Source organism: Strongylocentrotus purpuratus, unplaced genomic scaffold (genome assembly GCF_000002235.5).
Source record: "Strongylocentrotus purpuratus isolate Spur 01 unplaced genomic scaffold, Spur_5.0 spur5_scaffold_10, whole genome shotgun sequence".
Taxonomy (NCBI): domain Eukaryota; kingdom Metazoa; phylum Echinodermata; class Echinoidea; order Camarodonta; family Strongylocentrotidae; genus Strongylocentrotus; species Strongylocentrotus purpuratus.
This window is the reverse complement of record NW_022145595.1, coordinates 7,728,809-7,750,968: the sequence shown is the minus strand read 5'-3', so window position 1 is coordinate 7,750,968 and position 22,160 is coordinate 7,728,809. Positions and strand designations below refer to the sequence as shown.

General features: G+C 37.3%; 1 protein-coding gene across 1 annotated transcript; it reads right to left on the bottom strand.

Annotated features, from left to right (window-relative positions):
- Positions 1 to 7,827: 7,827 nt before the first annotated feature.
- Positions 7,828 to 16,010, bottom strand: LOC105436963. Its single transcript, XM_030980080.1, has 4 exons — positions 15,950 to 16,010; positions 15,215 to 15,289; positions 11,508 to 11,664; positions 7,828 to 10,918 (listed from the first exon to the last, which is right to left on the bottom strand). The coding sequence occupies exons 1-4, from the start codon at positions 16,008 to 16,010 to the stop codon at positions 9,964 to 9,966; spliced, it is 1,248 nt and encodes a 415-aa protein (XP_030835940.1). The 3' UTR covers positions 7,828 to 9,963.
- Positions 16,011 to 22,160: the final 6,150 nt, after the last annotated feature.

Below are 22,160 nucleotides of genomic sequence, written 5' to 3'. Positions count from 1 at the left end.
AAAGTGATTCAATATGCCTATATAAAAAAATATATATTTAACGATGAATATCATTTGCCCACAAGATTTAATGGCGCCATTCCTTGGACCTATAATCATTAAAAAAAAGGTGATTTCGATGGACGTTTCAAGGCTAACACTACCTCCTCCATGAATATAATTAGCATCTCTTTCCTGACCACCATTACTATCGTCATCATGAACTCGTCTTTTTTCCATTACCACCAACGGCATCATCGCCATCATTTCAAACCATCATACGGCCTATCGTGTCATCGTCACCTTCATAATCATCATTAATACCACCACCAAAAACATAATGATTGTCATCATCATCATCACCAACACCATTAATAAAAATCATCATCATCATCATCATCATATTCATCGTCATCATCATCATCACCACCATCATCATCGTGATCTTCATCATCATCATTACCCTACCATTACAATGACCCTCACCATCTTCATCATATTAAGATCATCATCACCACCATCATCAACCTCATCATTAACATCATCACCACCACCATCATCATCACCACTATCATCATCGTGATCTTCATCAGCATCATTACCCAGTCATTGTAATGACCCTCACCACCTTCATCATATTAACATCATCATCGTCATCATCAATATCATCACCATCATCATCATCATCATCACCAACACCATCATCATTACCCCACCATTAGAATGACCCTCACCATCTTCATCATAAATCATCATCATGTATTCAATCATCCGATAACAAATGCTTATAAATATCTATTCCAACCACATTCGTCTAATTTATACACCCCACTTCCAACACCACCTGTAACGGTGACGACGAGAGTGAGATGGTCATAATTCTTGCGATATATTTATGATATATAGTTACTAGTATATGACGCCAGAAAGTTCTGCCTCGTATTTTAAAATTCATTTTACACGGTACCCACTGCACGTCGCTTGTAATTTGGGTTGAGTCTAATTTATGCACCCCACTTCCAACACCACCTGTAACGGTGACGACGAGGGTGAGATGATCATAATTCTTGCTAGATACATAATTAGTTACTAGTATATGACGCCAAAAAGTTCTGGCTCGTTTTGTATAAATACATTTTACACGGTACCCACTGCACGTCGCTTGTACTTTGGGTTGAGTCTAATTTATGCACCCCATTTCCAACATCACCCGTAACGGTAACGATGAGGTTGAGATGATCATAATTCTTCCGATATATATAGTTACTTGTATATGACGCCAAAAAGTTCTGGCTCGTTTTGTATAAATACATTTTACACGGTACCCACTGCACGTCGCCTGCACTTTAGGGTGAGTCTTATCGGCCAATCGATCGCAGGTAAATGGAGGTAACCTGATGCTCCTCAGTCTTAACAAGCCGTGTTCATTTATTTTGGCTGGGTTGCAGTAATACTAGTACGTGGACATACTCCGATTGGCAGCGGTGACCGACTCACGATCGCAGCACACGGCGTAATGAGCTCCTTTAGTAGCCCCCCCCCCAGGTCTCACCGCCCCTCTCACCGCCCCTCTCACCAGCTTCCCTCCTTCTTCATATCTGTATGTCTGTGTATATGATTCCATTTCTATATATATCCCATCCAGCTCTCGTTCCCTTGCTCCATAAACAGATAAAGTTATTCCATATACCTCTACGTCTAGCATTTATCCATTCAGTCATTTATTCATTCATTATTTTATTCGTTCATTTGTCCATTCTTTCATTCACTTATCCCCGCTTTCCAGCTTTCTCTCGATGTATCCATCTCAATCAATCTTTTTTCATCTCCCTTTCTATATCTCTTCCATTGTCTGACTGTCTCCATCTAGACTGTATCTCTCTCTCTCTCTCTCTTTCTCTCTCGTAAGTGAGGATAGGGTATACATGGTATTAGAGAGGGTTGTATCAACTTCTTTTTATGTTGTCTACTCTCTTTCTTTCTTTCTTTCTTTCTTTTAACCTTTAAATAATTTCGGACTCCGATGATTTCTTAAATTATTGTTCTTGTCACCTTTCACTCCGCATAGTTTTTATTTAGATTAACAAAAAAACTGTTTTCTGTTTTTTCGGTGATCACCCGGTCTTCAGACCACAAACTAGCCGGTCATGTTACCAAAACATCGATCTGCCCGTATGGAAAAGAATATAAACTCCTCAAGACAGTCCGCTCCTGCATAGGGAAAGATATGATAGGGGAAATGTATAAATCGCTTGCCCCATCCTTTGACTGCAATTAAAAAGCAGCCTCCACTGCTAGTTCATGCAAAAAATTACTCTTTTGCTACCAACATTTACTGGTTTCCGACCATATAGCACTCAAATTCGCTCTTTATTTCTATAATCCATAATGATACTCCCCCACACACTCTCTCTCTCTCTCTCTCCATCTCTCTTTGTCAGTTCTTTCTGTCTCTCTTTACTTTCCCCATCTCTCCCTTTCACTCACTCCTCCTCTCTCTCTCTCCCATCATTATCTGATATTCATCATAATTTATATTCCTCCAGTTGTAAATCCCTTCATTACCACATTTTTTCCTCTCCGTCAATCCACTGCCACTCTGTATTCTACATAAAGTACATGTCCTTGATTGCATCATATACAATGTGATTCATATATATATATATATATATATGTCCTTTTTCAGTTATCTCTCCACGAATTAAATCAGAGATCTGTCATCAACACCCAAGGACAAACTCGCCTTCATAAATACTCACCTTCGCCCTCGTCCCGTGTTGTCTCGTCAGTGAAGCTTGTCATGAGTAACAGAATGAACTTGAAGAATTCACAAATTCAAATCATCTTCCTCCATCTTCTGAGATAATCGAGAAATGATTATGACTTAAAATTCGTCTTGCTTCAGTTTCCCAATGGACCGTGTTCAGACGTATGTGATTTTTTAAAAATCTCTCTCTCCCTCTAGTTTTTATTTCTCTTTCTTCTGTATGAATGTCTCTTTCATGTATTTCTGTCTCTCTTTTTTTCCCTTCTCTCCTTTTTCTTTCACTCTGTCCTGCGTATCATACCCCTTTACTTTCACATGTCTTTTTTTCCCCTTCTCCCTTTCTCTTTTTCCCACTCCCTCTCGACCCACTTACTTTATTTCCTATTTCTCCCTCTTCCATCCTCTCTCCTAACTTCCCACTATATCACTTCTCCTTATTCTTAGTTTCTCATTCTGTCTCTCCCTGTCCTTTTGTGTTGGGTTGGCTTAATATTTGACCGGCTGAATAAAACTGGGTTCAATTTGATATTGAAGGTTCACTTAAGTTCAATTTAATTGGAACCCCATTTAACCAAATCAAGCACTCTTTTGTAAAATCATTTTGACTTTGAACCAAAGAAGAGAACTATTTGTGCTGTCCATACGCTTTCTTGTACCTCTTTACTAAGGTAGGTTCCTTCTAGTGATTTTTAGAACAAAACACTGTATGGACAAGGCTTCATTCCGTAACGGCTCATAGATTCTGATCTATGACTATTGTCAAAATGTCATATATCAAGGATCATGTTGTAAAATCCATTTCCGTTCCTTCCCATCCATTGGGGTACATATTCATTTGGGGTTTGTGTTGCAAGTTGGATTCAAAGAACATGTGTATTTCTATTTCCGATACAATTTCTGACGGCGTGAGCAATGTCGTTTGCAATTTAAGGTTTAATATTTCACTCCTTTAGTCAAGTAAGAAATGAATCCTACTATAGTAGGTATTGTTTAATTATGAACTGAAATAATTATTCAGCAATGAAGTAGCAAAAAGGGCTTTTGTCTTTGCCAGTGGGTTTTTATAGTACAACCGCTTTGAACAACTCAGAATTTAGTCTGAGAGTGTTTTGTAGGATTAGCGATACGTCTTTTAGTAACTACTCTTTATCAGGAATGAGTAACTAATTTATTATTTATTATTTTTATCATCTTTCCTACGTGTTCTAAATAAATTCACTTAATGTGCATTTAAACTGTTCCGTTTTTTTTTATAGATATTTTGAGTTTACATCATAATATATCACTACTTATCTTATGATTAAAACTTTTTAATTTTACGAACAATAAACGTAAAACATATAAACATTTTTAGACGATGTCTGATACTACAAGAGAAAAATAGATCAACAAAATGTTCATTTGACTGCCATTGTGTATCTCATTTCCCCCTTCTATTACCTTTTCCTTCTTTTCCTCACTCTCTTTCTCTCTTTCTCTCTCTCTCTTCTATCTTGCATTCTTCATCTTGGTTTCTTTTTATCTTAGACTCAAGTGCGCCCTTCCTATTTATTTTGATCGCATATGTGTAATGTTTATTTCATTCATTCGTGTAAATCTATAAACTGAAACAAAATAAGTAAAGTGACACGATATTATGTTTATTTTTAAATGGAATGTCTATAAATATTAATCTGGGCAGCATATTTGTCACCATTTTAACCAGTCGCTTAATTTTATAATCAGTTTAGTCTGGTATATGTAATTCATCTTCAGATTACCAATTTTATCATTTTCTTAGGTTTTTATAAAGCTTGTTATACAGATGTGCACTATGTCGATAGCGTGATACCATTACATGAAGTGGATCCGATAACGCGCGCATTCCCGCACAAGACAAAACAACTCTCTGGTATTTGGCGCCAAAAGATAGCCAATAACACACAGAGTACCGTGGCAAAGCCTGGCACGCTGAAAGCCAAATAGCTGCGCGATGAAAGCCAAGGTATTACCAGTGTTTAAAATATGTTCTCTCGACACACCCTCTCCTTCCCCACAATACAGACTTCCAACAATCATCATGTATCCTCCCCTTTACTACACTCATCCCCTCCCCAACCCCCTTTTTTTGTCTCTGTCTCTCTCTAACACCCACACCCACACACATGCACTCACACATTCACACACACACACACACACACACACCCACTCTCTCACCTCGCTATCATTCTGTTCTGTGAACGTCTATCTTCCTATTTTCTGATATATATATATATATATATATACACACGCACACACACACACATACGTGTAATCGCCTTCATTCGAGGACTATAAACTTAAACCATCTAACCGTGGACTTCCCTAAAACCTCTTTAAATATGGATATATTTTAGGGATTTTTAAATTATTAATGATGAAAATGAAAAATATCACTTTGATTACCCCGTAACTAATTCAATTATTTTTTTTATTTTAAGCGTTAAACTGTGGACGTTAGTCACGTGATATTCATTACCATGGGGGACCGTCCACGTTTGGCGTTTTTTCTTCATGTTGAATCACGTGATCATACTTAACCCTGCACTGGAGCCAGGAGAGTCGACCTTTTGCATTCTCTTTCGTTAGATCACTTGACTATTTAGAATTATGCAACAGCAACGAAATGATCAAATGAATAAATGAATAAATAGATAAATAAATGAACGAATTCCCTGGCGCTCAAAATAATCAGAGGCGGTAGAGCGAGTTTGAAAGGGGGGCTCAACGCCTTCCCAAATCACTCCTTTATCAGCTACTTAAATGCACGCAATGTTATGCAAGGTCAAAATGTGCATTTTGACACCGAGGCTTCCGCATTTTTAAACACTGATGCCCGAGGCTTCGACATATATTTAACATTATATTGCATTACTATTAACACTTCATCATTAAGCAAAATTCGAACTCTTAAAGAACAAAGGTTGCTGCCTTACATTGTGCTATATCATGTCAAACATCTATTACTTCTTCCATTACTACTGCCACTACTACCACCACCACTACTGCTGCTACTAGGCCTACTACTACTTTTGCTACTACCACCACTACTACTACTACTACTACTACTACTACTTCTACTTCTACTATTACTACTGCTACTACTACTACGACTACCACCACTACTATAGGCCTACTACTACTGCTACTGTTACTACTACTACTTCCACAACCATTAAGATTTGATTTGCGAGTGAGCGCTTGAGAGAAAAAAAGACGAATAGTTTGATATTAGAATGTGTAATGTGGGACCGTTAAAAAGAATATAAAAGCAATGCAATTAGATTTCATTTATTTATCTACTGGAAGAAAAAGTGGTATCAGAAGAGAAAGGGGCACTATATTTGGAAAAAGAGTTCCTTACTGATAGAAAAGTTACGCCTTTTTAAGTGGAAGTGGTCACTTTTAAAGAGAAACTGACGTTATTTTAGAAGAAAATTAGAAAAGTGGATGATTTTGGAATTTGTAAGAGGAGTTTATTTATGAAAGAGAAAGGGCATCATTTTTGAAAGAGGGACACTCTTTGAAGAGAAAATGGGCGCTTTTAGAAAGGAAAGGGCCACTACTGGAAGATAAATGGGGAGATTTTCAAAGGTGATAAGGGGCTAAGTTGAAAGTGTTGGAATAGAAAGAGCCCTATAACTGAAAAAGAACAGGCTACTCTTGCAGAGAAATCTCGCCTTTTGGAAGTGGAAGGGCAACATTAGAAGAGAAATGGGGCATTATGTTTACTGAAAGTCAGTGGACTTTTAGAAGACAATAGCCGTTGGTCCGGTCAAATCACCCACGGTTCAAAGTAAGAGGGACTTCTTTTCCTTGAAATTGACAATATCATTTAAACAATAATGAACGTCTCTAAAAAGCAAAAAATAAATAAGAACAAACAGTTAAGAGGTTGATTTTGCACCCAAAAGGAGTATAATAATTTTTTAAAAAGAGAATCAGTTTTTGACCGGACCAACACAATGCACTGCCTTTACCATGTTTATTAAAGCAATAGAATTTAATCAATAAAGTTACAGTACAGTGCACTCTCTAATATCCAGCGAAATGACAATATTTTTTTTCATTCAAAATCACTTAATTTTCTGGTTCAAAATTCAAAATATTTTACTATTTTGTTGTTTTGGTGGTATTCTGAAATTTTTGTAACAAAGTAACTTTGCTGGTCCCGCAGAGTTCGTTATAACCAAAAGTACAATGTATGCCTCCTAATTTAATATTTACATGATTTAGGGTCCGTACTTGAAAAAAAAAACATGGAACAAAGATAAATCCTCAACATGTTGTGTTTATTATACGGAAAAACGAAGAAAATATGACAAGACATTGAATATTTCACACCATGTCGTGACCTATTATCATTACCCAAAGGTATCGTCAAAGAACCATTAAAAGTCGTGTGCACACCAAGTCTGCAATGAGATATGTTACCTAACGTCACTTCGAAATATTAGAAGTGAACTTATAATACTCGTTATTGATCGAATAGCATCTTAAATATAAACTGTCATCTGCTGATTAAAGCCTTCCTCAAGAGGATCGTATTGTTTAAAATGTAAAATGTTTTTTTTTACACCAATATTTCAAAATGAAATATTTCTGAGATGTGAAAGAAAGAAAAATTGCTTTTGAAAAGACTCTGACTTACAGTAATTACCCTACATTCTGTATACATTTTAAGCTTTCCATGATCAATCATTTACAGCAACCTACGCTTACCTTCATCTACTTTGTAAGAAAATGTAGAATCATACAAAAATGATTAGATGGAACACATAAAACTTTTAAATCAATGTACCTGTAATAACTTAATCAAATCAATTATGAATGCATGTAGCCATACTTCTGGCCTGAACCTACATATATTTAGCAATATTTAGCAATAAACCAAACTCATAAACAAAGATATGTCTATGACATTTTGTTTGCTAAGAAAATATGCAGAATCTCTAACAATTCTTCTGAAATGTGAGGAGCACAATCAAATTCTTTGAATGTAGCCATACCTTTATGTCTGAATATAACACAATGAAATAAATCATGAATGCATGTACCCATACTTTTGGCCTGAATCTCCATGTATTTAACAACATTTAGCAATAAACCAAACTCCAAAACAATAGGTATTTCCATAAAGGGTCTCCTTTGACCTTTCCTCATCTTAGTAAGAAAATGCTGAATCATAAATAAATGGAAAACTTAAAATGTTAAATCACTATCCATGAAGCCATACTTTTGGCCTGAACCTACATGTACATTGTACTGAGCAATATTTAGCAATAAATCAAACTTATAAACAGAGATATATCTATGACGGATCTTCTATGACTTTTTGTTTGTTTTCTAAGAAAATATGCAGAATCACTTACAATTCTTCTGAATTTTGAGGAGCACAATCAAATTCTTTGAATGTAGCCATACCTTTATGTCTGAATATAACACAATGAAATAAATCATGAATGCATGTACCCATACTTTTGGCCTGAATCTCCATGTATTTAACAACATTTAGCAATAAACCAAACTCCAAAACAATAGGTATTTCCATAAAGGGTCTCCTTTGACCTTTCCTCATCTTAGTAAGAAAATGCTGAATCATAAATAAATGGAAAACTTAAAATGTTAAATCACTATCCATGAAGCCATACTTTTGGCCTGAACCTACATGTACATTGTACTGAGCAATATTTAGCAATAAATCAAACTTATAAACAGAGATATATATCTATGACGGATCTTCTATGACTTTTTGTTTGTTTTCTAAGAAAATATGCAGAATCACTTACAATTCTTCTGAATTTTGAGGAACATCAACAAATTCTTTGAATGTAGCCATACCTTTATGTCTGAATATAACACAATGAAATTAATCATGAATGCATGTACCCATACTTTTGGCCTGAATCTCCATGTATTTAACAACATTTAGCAATAAACCAAACTCCAAAACAATAGGTATTTCCATAAAGGGTCTCCTTTGACCTTTCCTCATCTTAGTAAGAAAATGCTGAATCATAAATAAATGGAAAACTTAAAATGTTAATTCACTACCCATGTACCCATACTTTTGGCCTGAACCTACATGTACATTGTACTGAGAAATATTTAGCAATAAATCAAACTTATAAACAGAGATATATATCTATGACGGATCTTCTATGACTTTTTGTTTGTTTTCTAAGAAAATATGCAGAATCACTTACAATTCTTCTGAATTTTGAGGAACATAAACAAATTCTTTGAATGTAGCCATACCTTTATGTCTGAATATAACACAATGAAATTAATCATGAATGCATGTACCCATACTTTTGGCCTGAATCTCCATGTATTTAACAACATTTAGCAATAAACCAAACTCCAAAACAATAGGTATTTCCATAAAGGGTCTCCTTTGACCTTTTCTCATCTTAGTAAGAAAATGCTGAATCATAAATAAATGGAAAACTTAAAATGTTAAATCCCTATCCATGTACCCATACTTTTGGCCTGAACCTACATGTACATTGTACTGAGAAATATTTAGCAATAAATCAAACTTATAAACAGAGATATATATCTATGACGGATCTTCTATGACTTTTTGTTTGTTTTCTAAGAAAATATGCAGAATCACTTACAATTCTTCTGAATTTTGAGGAACATTAACAAATTCTTTGAATGTAGCCATACCTTTATGTCTGAATATAACACAATGAAATTAATCATGAATGCATGTGAGCCACTGTATGATATCTGGTTCGTTCTGGTGAGCCTTGAATTCTCTTAGGTGTCTTGGTAGCTTCTTCTGATACGATCGACAAAATGGGCAGTATGCCCCTTTGTCCCAGTGTCTCCTTTGCTGGTTGTTAGTACGTAATACTTTGATCTTTCCAGGAGAACTATGAGGTAAGTGTGCTTCAGAGCGGACATGAGATGTATCAGGATTTCTCTGCAATACATTGCTTTCTGCAGTATGTAATGGCGATTCAGAGCTGACCTGGGATGCTTCGGGATACAACACAGTAACTTTTGGTCTTTTCAATGGAATGACATAAGACCTTTCAGAAGAATTACCATCAGAGGAGTCAGATTCGTCAACTACAAAGTCAGGATCTAATGCATGATTTGAATCATCACAGTCTGATTCATGCCCAGAATCTTCCAAATCAGATGCATATTCAGAGATTTCAGAATCTGAAGCACATGGATCACTTTCAACTTCTGAGACCTGTTGAACAACCCCCAGCATCTGATGCCTGATAAATACCTCCAGCATCTAAGACCTGCTGAACAACTCCAGCATCTGATGCCTGTTGGATAACTCCAGCTTCTGATGCCTGTTGAACACCTGCAGCATCTGACGCCTGTTGAATATCTCCACCATCTGACGCCTGATTAACACCTCCAGCATCTGATGCAAGTTGGACGCTTCCAGCATCTTGTGCCTGTTGAACAATTCCGGGATCTGAGGCCTTCTGGACACCACCAGTATCTGAAGCCTGTTGGACACCTGTAGCATATGATGCCAGTACAACACCTCCAGCATTTGATGCCTGTTGGACACCTCCAGCTTCAGACACCTGTTGAACAATTTCAGCATCTGATGCCTGATAAATACATCCAGCATCTGACGCCTGTTGAACATCTCCACTATCTATCGCCTGATTAACACCTCCAGCATCTGATGCAAGTTGGACGCCTCCAGCATCTGGTGCCTGTTGAACAATTCCGGGATCTGACGCCTGCTGGACACCACCAGCATCTGATGCCTGTTGGACACCTGTAGCATATGATGCCAGTTCAACACTTCCAGCATTTGACGCCTGTTGGGCACCTCTAGCATCAGACACATGTTGAACAATTCCAGCATCTGACGCCTGTTGGACACCTCCAAAATCTGGCGCCAACTGAACACCTCTAACTTCTGATGCCTGTTGAGCACCTCCAGTATCTGATGCATTTCGATCACCTCCAGCATTCAGTGTGTATTTAGCATTATAGTCATAACGCAGTTCTTCCCCTTTTTGAATGTCTCTCAGAGCAAAGATCCCTAGATGTACTGAATCATTCATTTCTATTTTTCTGATTCTACAGTTGCAGCTCCTCCTTGATGGCCGAGAATCATTTGCATATCTTGCAAGAGACTGTGTGTAGTTGGCGGCATCTATGCTGAAAGAAAAAAAGCAGGGGGGGGGGGCAAAAGAATAGATTTATAAAAGTCAATAAACAATAACACTGTGTTCCCTTTTTACAAAGTAAAATTAGCAAGTGAAAACATACATCTGTGTTTTATATGGTCACACATTCCACTTCCAGTCTTCACATAGAGAAAACTCCTTTACAGTTAATATGACAAAGGTATTCTTTTTTACACTTTATAACAGATTAAGTGTAACATGCTCCATGTCTTAAATTCATTTCAACAGTAAAATTTGCAGGATTCATTCATTTCCCTCAGAATGTTATCAAATTGTTATTAAAGCATGTCACTATTGTACCAAACTCTAATGAAAAATGGTTAATTCCATGAACGACTGAAAAACAGGAGGACTGATAAAAAAGAGGAAAGATAAACAAACATGATGCCTCCAGCAAACTTTGTGAATATAAATCAAGCTTCTCAAATATAGCTCCTTCATAATTATTTACAGGTATGTCTAGTTTACGCTAGTCTGAAAAGTACCACATACTGCAGGCAGTAATTTTGCTGGAAATTATTACCTGTTCCCCATTCTGATAATCAGGAGAGTTTTCTTACCACATTGTTCTTCCTTTCCACTGAAAGAAGTACTTGTAATGGTGCCGCCAACTACTATAATCCCTTTCTAAGGCCTCTTCTTCTGTCAAAAGTTCACCCTTGTACTCAAGGAGAAACTCTCCCTTCATAAACTCCTTTGTTGAAAACAGCCCATCCCCTATAAAGAGGGAAAATGAGAAATAGAGAGAGAAAAGCTTACATTTAGCCATCAACGCACATCTTTACTGGGAAATAATAATAATTAACATAGTGTTCAGGTAAAACAATGATATAAATAAAATTCAAAAATATCTCACTTGTTGGTAGACTCTTTGGAAAATCTTCCTGGCAGATACACATAGAGTCAGTCATGAGACAATAAAAATGAAATGTTGAACAAACATGTTTTTAGCTCCTTCTGAAATACATCTATGTTTGACTGAGCAAGGAGAGTACCAGGAAGAGAGTTCCAAAGAGTTGGTGCAGCACAATGGACCTATCATCGTAAGACTTGTTTCTACTAATATTCACTACTAACAAGTCTTGCAAGACAGATCTAAGCGCTCTGGGTGGTAGATATCGGACTACTAACTCAGACAAGTAAATAGGAGCAAGACGATGGACAGCCTTAAATGTGAGCAGGATAATTTGTAGTGAGTGAATAGGAAACCAATGGATCTCTCCTAAGATGGGGGTGATTGTACTGTACTGGATATACATGTAAATACAAGATGGGGGCAGAGTTCTCAGTTCTGAATTCTTTGGAGTTTGGACACATCTTTTTCCTGAACACCGAAGAGAGGATTGTTTGAGACAAATGAGGCACATCAGTATGGTAGCATTATAAGTTACATGCAAGTTTAAACATTAATCTGATATATACACGCACATAATACAAACATACAACAGAGGAAAGCCTGAGGTTAGATACCCAATGCTATATGACCAAGTTCCAGCATCAATCTAACACTCATTACCAACATAAAACAGAGGACTGTCCAGAGTTAGATAATCAATGTTATATCCAGTTCAAATGTCACTGTGATACACACACAATACAAATGTACAACAGAGGACAGTCCGCAGTTAGATAGTTAATGTTACAAGCAGTTCCAAACACCAATCTGACACACATTACAAACATACAACAGAGGACGGTCCACTGTTGGATTGTTAATGTTACAAGCAGTTCCAAACACCAATCTGACACACATTACAAACATACAACAGAGGACGGTCCACTGTTGGATTGTTAATGTTACAAACAGTTCCAACACCAATCTGACACACTTTAAAAACATACAACAGAGGACGGTCCACTGTTGGATTGTTAATGTTACAAGCAGTTCCAACACCAATCTGACACACATTACAAACATACAACAGAGGACGGTCCACTGTTGGATTGTTAATGTTACAAACAGTTCCAACACCAATCTGACACACTTTAAAAACATACAACAGAGGACGGTCCACTGTTGGATTGTTAATGTTACAAGCAGTTCCAACACCAATCTGACACACATTACAAACATACAACAGAGGAAGGTCCACAGTTGGATTGTTAATGTTACAAACAGCTCCAACACCAATCTGACACACTTTACAAACATACAACAGAGGACAGTCCACAGTTTGATTGTTAATGTTACATTCAAGTTCCCATATCAATCTGACACACATTACAAACATACAACAGAGGACAGTCCACAGTTTGATTGTTAATGTTACATTCAAGTTCCCATATCTATCTGACACACTTTGACAAACATACAACAGAGGACGGTCCACTGTTGGATTGTTAATGTTACAAGCAGCTCCAACACCAATTTGACACACTTTAAAAACATACAACAGAGGACGGTCCACAGTTGGATTGTTAATGTTACAAACAGTTCCAACACCAATCTGACACACATTACAAACATACAACAGAGGACAGTCCACAGTTTGATAGTTAATGTTACATTCAAGTTCCCATATCAATCTGACACACTTTGAAAAACATACAATAGAGGACGGTCCACTGTTGGATTGTTAATGTTACAAGCAGTTCCAACACCAATCTGACACACATTACAAACATACAACAGAGGACGGTCTACTGTTGGATTGTTAATGTTACAAACAGTTCCAACACCAATCTGACACACTTTAAAAACATACAACAGAGGACGGTCCACAGTTGGATTGTTAATGTTACAAACAGTTCCAACACCAATCTGACACACATTACAAACATACAACAGAGGACAGTCCACAGTTTGATAGTTAATGTTACATTCAAGTTCCCATATCAATCTGACACACTTTGAAAAACATACAATAGAGGACGGTCCACTGTTGGATTGTTAATGTTACAAGCAGTTCCAACACCAATCTGACTCACTTTAAAAACATACAACAGAGGACGGTCCACTGTTGGATTGTTAATGTTACAAGCAGTTCCAACACCAATCTGACACACATTACAAACATACAACAGAGGACGGTCCACAGTTGGATTGTTAATGTTACAAGCAGCTCCAACACCAATCTGACACACTTTAAAAACATACAACAGAGGACGGTCCACAGTTGGATTGTTAATGTTACAAACAGTTCCAACACCAATCTGACACACATTACAAACATACAACAGAGGACAGTCCACAGTTTGATAGTTAATGTTACATTCAAGTTCCCATATCAATCTGACACACTTTGAAAAACATACAATAGAGGACGGTCCACTGTTGGATTGTTAATGTTACAAGCAGTTCCAACACCAATCTGACACACTTTAAAAACATACAACAGAGGACGGTCCACTGTTGGATTGTTAATGTTACAAGCAGTTCCAACACCAATCTGACACACATTACAAACATACAACAGAGGACGGTCCACAGTTGGATTGTTAATGTTACAAACAGTTCCAACACCAATCTGACACACATTACAAACATACAACAGAGGACAGTCCACAGTTTGATAGTTAATGTTACATTCAAGTTCCCATATCAATCTGACACACTTTGAAAAACATACAATAGAGGACGGTCCACTGTTGGATTGTTAATGTTACAAGCAGTTCCAACACCAATCTGACACACTTTAAAAACATACAACAGAGGACGGTCCACTGTTGGATTGTTAATGTACAAGCAGTTCCAACACCAATCTGACACACATTACAAACATACAACAGAGGACAGTACACAGTTTGATAGTTAATGTTACATCCAAGTTCCAACATCAACCTGACATACACATTCTAAATATACAATAGAGGACAGTCCAGTTAGTTAATGTCACATCCAAGTTCAATGTCAATCTGCTAAACATATACAATACAAACATACAACAGAGGAACGACCAAAGTTATAGGTAATTAGTTACATCCCAGTTCCAATGTCAATTTGATATACATGTACAATACAAAACATACAACAAAGGACAGTCCACGGTTTAAATAGTTGATGTGTCTGTGAAAGGGGGGGGCGGGGCGTTAACACATGATCACACACAATGCGAACATACATCAGAGGACGGTCCATTATTCACTGTTTGGTATGTGATTCAGTATTATACATGAGATGGAATGACAGCAACATGAATGAGATAAATAGTTATAAACATTAAAGACAAAACATCAATAAGTAAACACAATAATGAATATATGATGACAGAATCATTGATGAATCAGGTTCTGAACATGTTTCTACATGTATATATGAAAAACTCACCAATCTCCTGACTAATGAAACAGGTTTCAAATCCATCCGGATCAGGTCCACCGAGGTGTTTTGCATAATTATTGTCTGGAAATCGCAAAGAAGAGAACACATACAATATGATTAATTCATTTTCCAATTATATCACAGCGAGACAAAAAAAAAAAAAAAAAAACAGTGCAAAAGTAACTTATCAGTTGGTGGAAATTTTTATAATTTACTCCACTGGGCCGATGGACAAAATTAATGAGACAGGAAGTAGTAGAGTGACGGTACCCTACTAAAAAGTACTATTGTACTAAACACATATATAACGTCCCAAAAATCAACTGAATCATCATCAATTGTCCATGTAAAGGGCCTGATTTCAAAGTCTTTATCTTTCTTACCTGTTTTTTGCCAATTGTATTATCTTTCTGAGAGTATTTTTCCTAAAAACAAAGACAGTATAATATACACTTTCTCACAAGTTTCACTGCAATTCAACAAGTGCATAAGCGCTCGTGCCTGGCTGAAGTTCGCCGTATGTAGGGTACTCTCCACGCGCGAGTCACGGGTAGCTAGCCGCGTAGGCTGCCGACGCCAAAGTATGGGCACACTTATGAACTAGCGCCCTAAAAAGTTACAGGCTTACTGCAGAACATGTAACGTTAGGCCTAACTAACTTAGTAAGTGGCTATTGAGTAGCTCTGACAGTTAACTTAGGCCTATTCTACACCAAAACACGATGGAAGTTATTTTACATACCAGGTTCTGATGAAGCGACGGCGTTACCGCGTCGACGTCGACGATGAGGTCGTTCAGCCATCGTCGGCTTGATCGAGGACGTTGCAGGCAGCTAGCTAGCATGCAGGACATGCTGCGCTGATGATGAATCGCGCACGCGCACGTACCGTATACAGGCCATAGATATACTACGTGCAGTGTGTAATGGGCTGTTCGAACGCTGACACTAGATGGCGACATTCACTTCGATGCACACACTCTCGTTCCATTTCGTACAGTTTCGCACACTGCAAACGCACTCTGAAAATGAAATTCACGTACAACTGCGGACGATCGCTCGTTTGCTCTCATAATTATAGAGCGCCCTCTCTGGCATGAGAGAAAGCATAATTAACTCTTATTTGGAAACGAGGACCGTCCCCCATAGAAGGTAGGTCCGCGGTTAGAAGGTTATATTTTGTCAGTGCGTCCTCGGTTAAACCCTTTTACAAACGCACACCAACACACACACACATAATTATTATATACATATAAATAGTACCCTTGCCTCTCTTTCCAAATTTAATACATGTATCATATTTTTTGTTTTAGAATATAGACATCCGCTCAAGTTGTGTGCCTTCCCTCTCTTTTCCTCTTTGTGTCTATTTTTATTATCCATCTCGATTTTTCACTCACAATATTTTCATGTTCCTTATAAGGCTCATTTTCTTTTCAACTCTCCAAAGTCCGATCTTTTGTCATTAAAAATCTCCCCCCCCCCTCCCCTTTAGCAACCGCTCTTTTTAAATTTTTTTTTAAAAATTTAGAACATGTAGATGGTTTAATTCTTTTGTACTTTATCCACGAACATTTCCATACCGCTTGGTTGTAGGTATATCTAGTGACAAGAATGGTGTGAGGAAAACAGATCCAATTCCATCGTAAGTGGCGTGACGTCATAATCTTAACATTTGCATTTCCCACTCTATTATGAATAGTTACTGCATGCTTTTTAATATCAGGCCTAGAATATTATGAGTCAATCGTTGACAACAAATTTTCAATCACAAATTCATGATAACGTATAACTTTGTTCCATGATTATCAGAATAAAGAGGTCTAGTTTCTTTTTTCATAATTTTGCAACCTAAATTGGTTTCGAGAAATCGCCTGATGTATCATATCCAGTCACGTGGTTGACAACCCTCGATGATATGAAAAATTAAGCTGTTTTGGTCATCAATCAGTCAATGAAAAATAGATTATTTGCAGTGAAATCAAAGATTTTGATTAACAAAATAATTTCGTATATTTTCTTTTCACGAATTTCATTTTATGTAGCATTTAGTTATTAGCCAACAGATTCTGGGCCTGTAACACAAAGGTTTGCAATCAATTGCAAAATTACAATGGCCAATCAAGATCATCGTTACAGAGCTCACTGATGTGATCATGTACGTAAGACCTGACATGGATTTAAAGGGATGTGGTAACATTGTTCAACTGAGAGAAAATGGTGCTAAGGTAGTGACTTCAATGTTAGATGTACAATTAAAGATAATCTGAAAGTTTGAGTGAAAACAGACCAATATTGAAAATAAAAATTAGGAAAAACTGATCTAATCGATTCCTTGATTCTCCCAACTATATTTTTACATTTAATTACATTTTAAGTGAATGGAAATCGTCATAAAGCAATGAATTGGCTCTATATACTAGTACAGCATTCCAGACATTTCAGTGTTGAAAGTTTTTTTTAAAAGCCTGTCTTATGTCTTATTTTCATGGAAAAACGGTTTGGAAAATTCAAAAATGGTTGGGAGAATTTACTGTTAGACGCCTTCAAAAAAACCATAAATATCTATATGGTTTTAAAAAAAAAGAAGATTTTTTGCATGTTAGAGGGTCAGTATATTAGAAGGATTATAATAAATAACATTTGATAAGAAAAATTACGCAGTTTTTTCATCAACCTTCACTTTAAAAGGAGGAACAGACAAAATCTGTCGATTAAAACATTTTCCCGATTATTATTCTCGCACCATCAAAGCGACTTCAACCGATCTCTTCATGGCCATTAAAGTTGAAGTTGAGTTCTGGTCATGCAATTGTAATGTGCAAGAAACAGTGTGGAATCAATCAGAAAAGGTTGATCATCTAGCATGTAGTAGCCTATTGGTGTGTAGTGCAAGATTCTGGAATCAGCCAAATACTATGAAATTTGGCCCAGTCTTGGTAAAGTTACAAGCACTGCACACAGAAAGATGTATATGGGGCTACATGAACATGTGGCATAAAAATCCGTCCCGATTGTTATGTTGTTGCATCACTTGCATGCCATATTTAGAATATGAAAGCATTTGAAGAGCCATGCTTTTCAGGGATTTTTTTTTAGCTGATGTTCTTCCACACTTGCATAATAACAATGATAACGCTCACAAATTATTTTTCACTTCTTCTCATGCAGTCAGAACTCACCTTCTCTTTAATTGGGGGTAATATCATTTTATTTTATTTTTGGGGTTCGGTTTTGGTATCGGCCTCGTCAATGTGACTATGGTCTGAGTTCGGGGATTCATCTGTCTGCATTCTTCTCTCATGGCATTGTCTTAACACGGGTAAATGTTTACTGCTCTATGTCACTTTACACGTGTACACGTGTGACTTGGCAGCGGATTGCGCGGGTTTGGAAACTGAAGTCGCGGGATAAAAAGAAGCTTCATGCGCGTTGACTGATGGCCAGGTATGGTATCTTTAAGAATCTGATCGCGGCTGTGATTGCCTGTATTTATCGCTCCTTCGGGAAAGCATACACGGGGGACGGGCACATTAAAACACGAGATGGGATACCGTCAAAAGAAAATGTTTGCACCACACGACGCCGGAGTATTTTGTCGGATTTATGGGATTCATTCCAGGATTCGCAGTCAAAGGGAATTAACAGCCAAAGATATTATTTTGACTCAAGTCGTACATTAACGATACTTTCCTCTCTTTTTTTTTTCCACATAGAAATAGGCCTACCTTCATTTCACAAAAGAAAAACAAAAAGACGACAACTTGTGTCGTCATATGTACTCATAAAACTTATTCTTCATTTTTTAGTCATGTTATGAAACGATTGCAGAATCAAGTGAAGACTACGAACTGATGTGCAAAATATATTTGTAAGAAGAATTTGTAAAAATGCAGGGCTTTGTTTTTAAGTAGTACTTAACCCTTGACGAAACAACTCTTACGACATAATGATAAAAATATGCCGCATTGCTTGATATTGCCTGATTAGCAAATATTTAAATGCTCTTGTTTGTTCGTTATACATTATGTCATACAAATCATTTTTTGTAAATACATGTGCTGTACTTAACTGCAGATGGGAACATACGGCTCACCAAACTGCTTTAAAGCGACTGAGACATATAATTGAGAATATCTTTACGGACGGCTGTAGCAGCCAATGTTTTTGAGGACTGGATCGAAACACAGCGATGGAATACGTGTACCGGTGCGTGTAAACATTTTGCTCAGCTGTCGTTCTGAAAGTGATTTTATCATCGTTGAAACGGTCCTCATCCTCAGTTGTTAAGCGAAATGTGAATCGCTTTGTAACTGCGAGCAAAAGGCTCACACCAAGTAGTTTGTGGAGTAGATTGAAATATCCTTTCAAAATAAGAATTAGTAAATCGTTGAATGCTGTACATATTTTTTCCCATTCGCTCAACGTATCGTAACCATTATTGCAAAATTAGAATAGTGATCATTTGGCAAACCCTACCTATAAATTATAAAACCATGGGCAACTTTCCCACGACGTAGACATGATGAGGCGGTAACTCGTCAATAAATAGAGACACAGCTACACGCGGCTCTCTTACATTTGCCTTGCATTCGGAATAATTAGATATAAAACGGAAACATGTTGTAAACGATAGCTCACGGTGAGGACCACTTCAAATGAAAACGATACACCCATTCAAACAAGAGTATCGATAATCCTGGCGGGAAGTGTAGCACGCCCTCAAGGGGCAGAAATACCATTTTAGGTTTTGAATTGGATATTATGCCGGTTGTAGGGTGAGAATAAGGGCACAGTTTTATTAAATTACTTGTGTTGCATCATTATAAATACATGTAGAATATACTTATACTGTCACAGTACGATTGCTACGAAATTATGATTATATCACAGTGCAATTTCAATAATTCTGCAAATAGGTAAATCCTTGCTTCTTTTCACAAATATATTTTATCAACTTGAATACGATGGTCCTATTTTCCTTTTTTTCCAAGGATGATTTATCTCTTACAATTTTTCTTCTTTCTTCCTTGTAAATTTTCATAAATCATTGAAATATATCAAGACCCTGATCTTTCCTTTTTAATGTTTTATAGTTTATCAGTCTCGGAAAAAACGACTTTCCTCTTGTAACCTACCTATGTTGAGTGAGGGGGTACCTTTTGTGTCTCACTCTCATCGTCTTAGGTTGTGGTGATATTTTTTGTCTCGATATAAGAAGATTCAAATCAGCTCAAATAACCAGCTCCAAATTCTATTATTCCATAATCATTTATCACCCGTCATCAAAATATCTTCCATTAATCTAAGCACCGATGACTCTATACAACCTACTTGGATGCGTTGCCGGCTCTCCGTTGCCTCCAATGGCGATGGGCACTCTGCTAAACGTGTAATTGTTTCCACGGCCTTCCATCACCTCTCCACATGTCATACATCTCCCCCACCCCCTCGGGTAAGATACATACCGAGTAGCTGTCGCGGCAGAAGCAGACGATTAATTAAGCGCGGGAAACTATCAGACGGAGAGTATCGCGGGAGGCGAGAATTATCGTCTGCGTGTGAAAGGAGGCGCTTGATTGGCCAACAACCATAGAGTTCATCTTAAATACATGGACAGGAAGCAAAGATCGCATGTGTGGCAGACATTGAAGTCTGCGTGTAGCATTGCAATGTGATTATGTTTAAAGCCACACTGTCCTACTTGTAGCTACTTGCTCCCTCTATATAGAAAACTTCCCCAATCGGTACCTGTTGGTCCTACATGATCCTCTTTTTCTTATGTTAATTGAGAGCTGAGATAGTTAATGAGATAGCCACCTGTCAGTGACCTCGATGTGTGGTCTAATCCCTTCTGGCTGAACTAGGACAGCCGGCCTTTAAGGGAGAAATCTAGGATTTGAAATTTATAAGCTGAAATGGCATACCCCTCACGTTATTACCCTAGTTGTGTATGAACAATTTTTGAGTAATTTTTAGTAATCACCGACCGCATTTGTGTTTGCCTAGTGATAATTGTAGGTCTTTCATGGTAAACTGTAATGGATGACAGCGTAATAATGATATATCTCGGTGCAGTTAAGCAGTATTTTCAAGATTAATCTAAAACTATAAAAGCATATGTGCCCAACGATATGGCGAAAATCATCCATCGACGATACTAGAAAACGCAATAAAAGCCAACAACAACAACGATACGATTCGCTGTTAATTGTGTTCTTATCTATAATTTGTTTTGTTACTCGTTTTGTGTTCCATTATTTCTTTAGCTTGTTCCCAATTTTAATTCATGTATCGGGGACGTAAAGGAATTTAAGAAACCCACCAATAACTCGACAGCAACTTCTTTCTAAAACGCGAATTAAGGCAATTTAAATAGCCTTGTGTGTCACATATTGAAAAATGCGAACATGACAATGATTTAATTAGTACGTAATCTGAACATGATTTTATGAGAAATAAAATGAAAGGCTATTAATTTTTTCTTTAGTTGATTTTTCGAAAACGATTGCGATTGTGATCAATGTTAATGTGAGAAAAGAAATAAAATCGTCTTTTTCTCAGCGGACACATGAGAAAAAAAAACCTCGATTACCTCTTCATATTAGTATGGTATAACTGCCAGACATTTCACAGCGTCCATATTGGAAACCTCTGTCAGTCCTAATCTGCCGTCCATCCATCTGATTATGTATATCTGTGGTGACTATCATTACATATGCGTAGCAAGCACGCAGTGTGAGTTCACGCTGGCATATACACGATTTTGACCCAACATCGGATCTACGGGTATAGCAGAAATCAATAAATTTCCATGGCCCCTCAATCCATGGGCGTAGTAGGCCGAACAAAGTGTGGGTGTGAGGAGGGAGGGGGGACGCATCCCTCCTTTAATTAGCCATCTCCAGTATGTGCACGCCGATTAGAAGTGGAGAGGGCGAGAGAGGCCCAAAG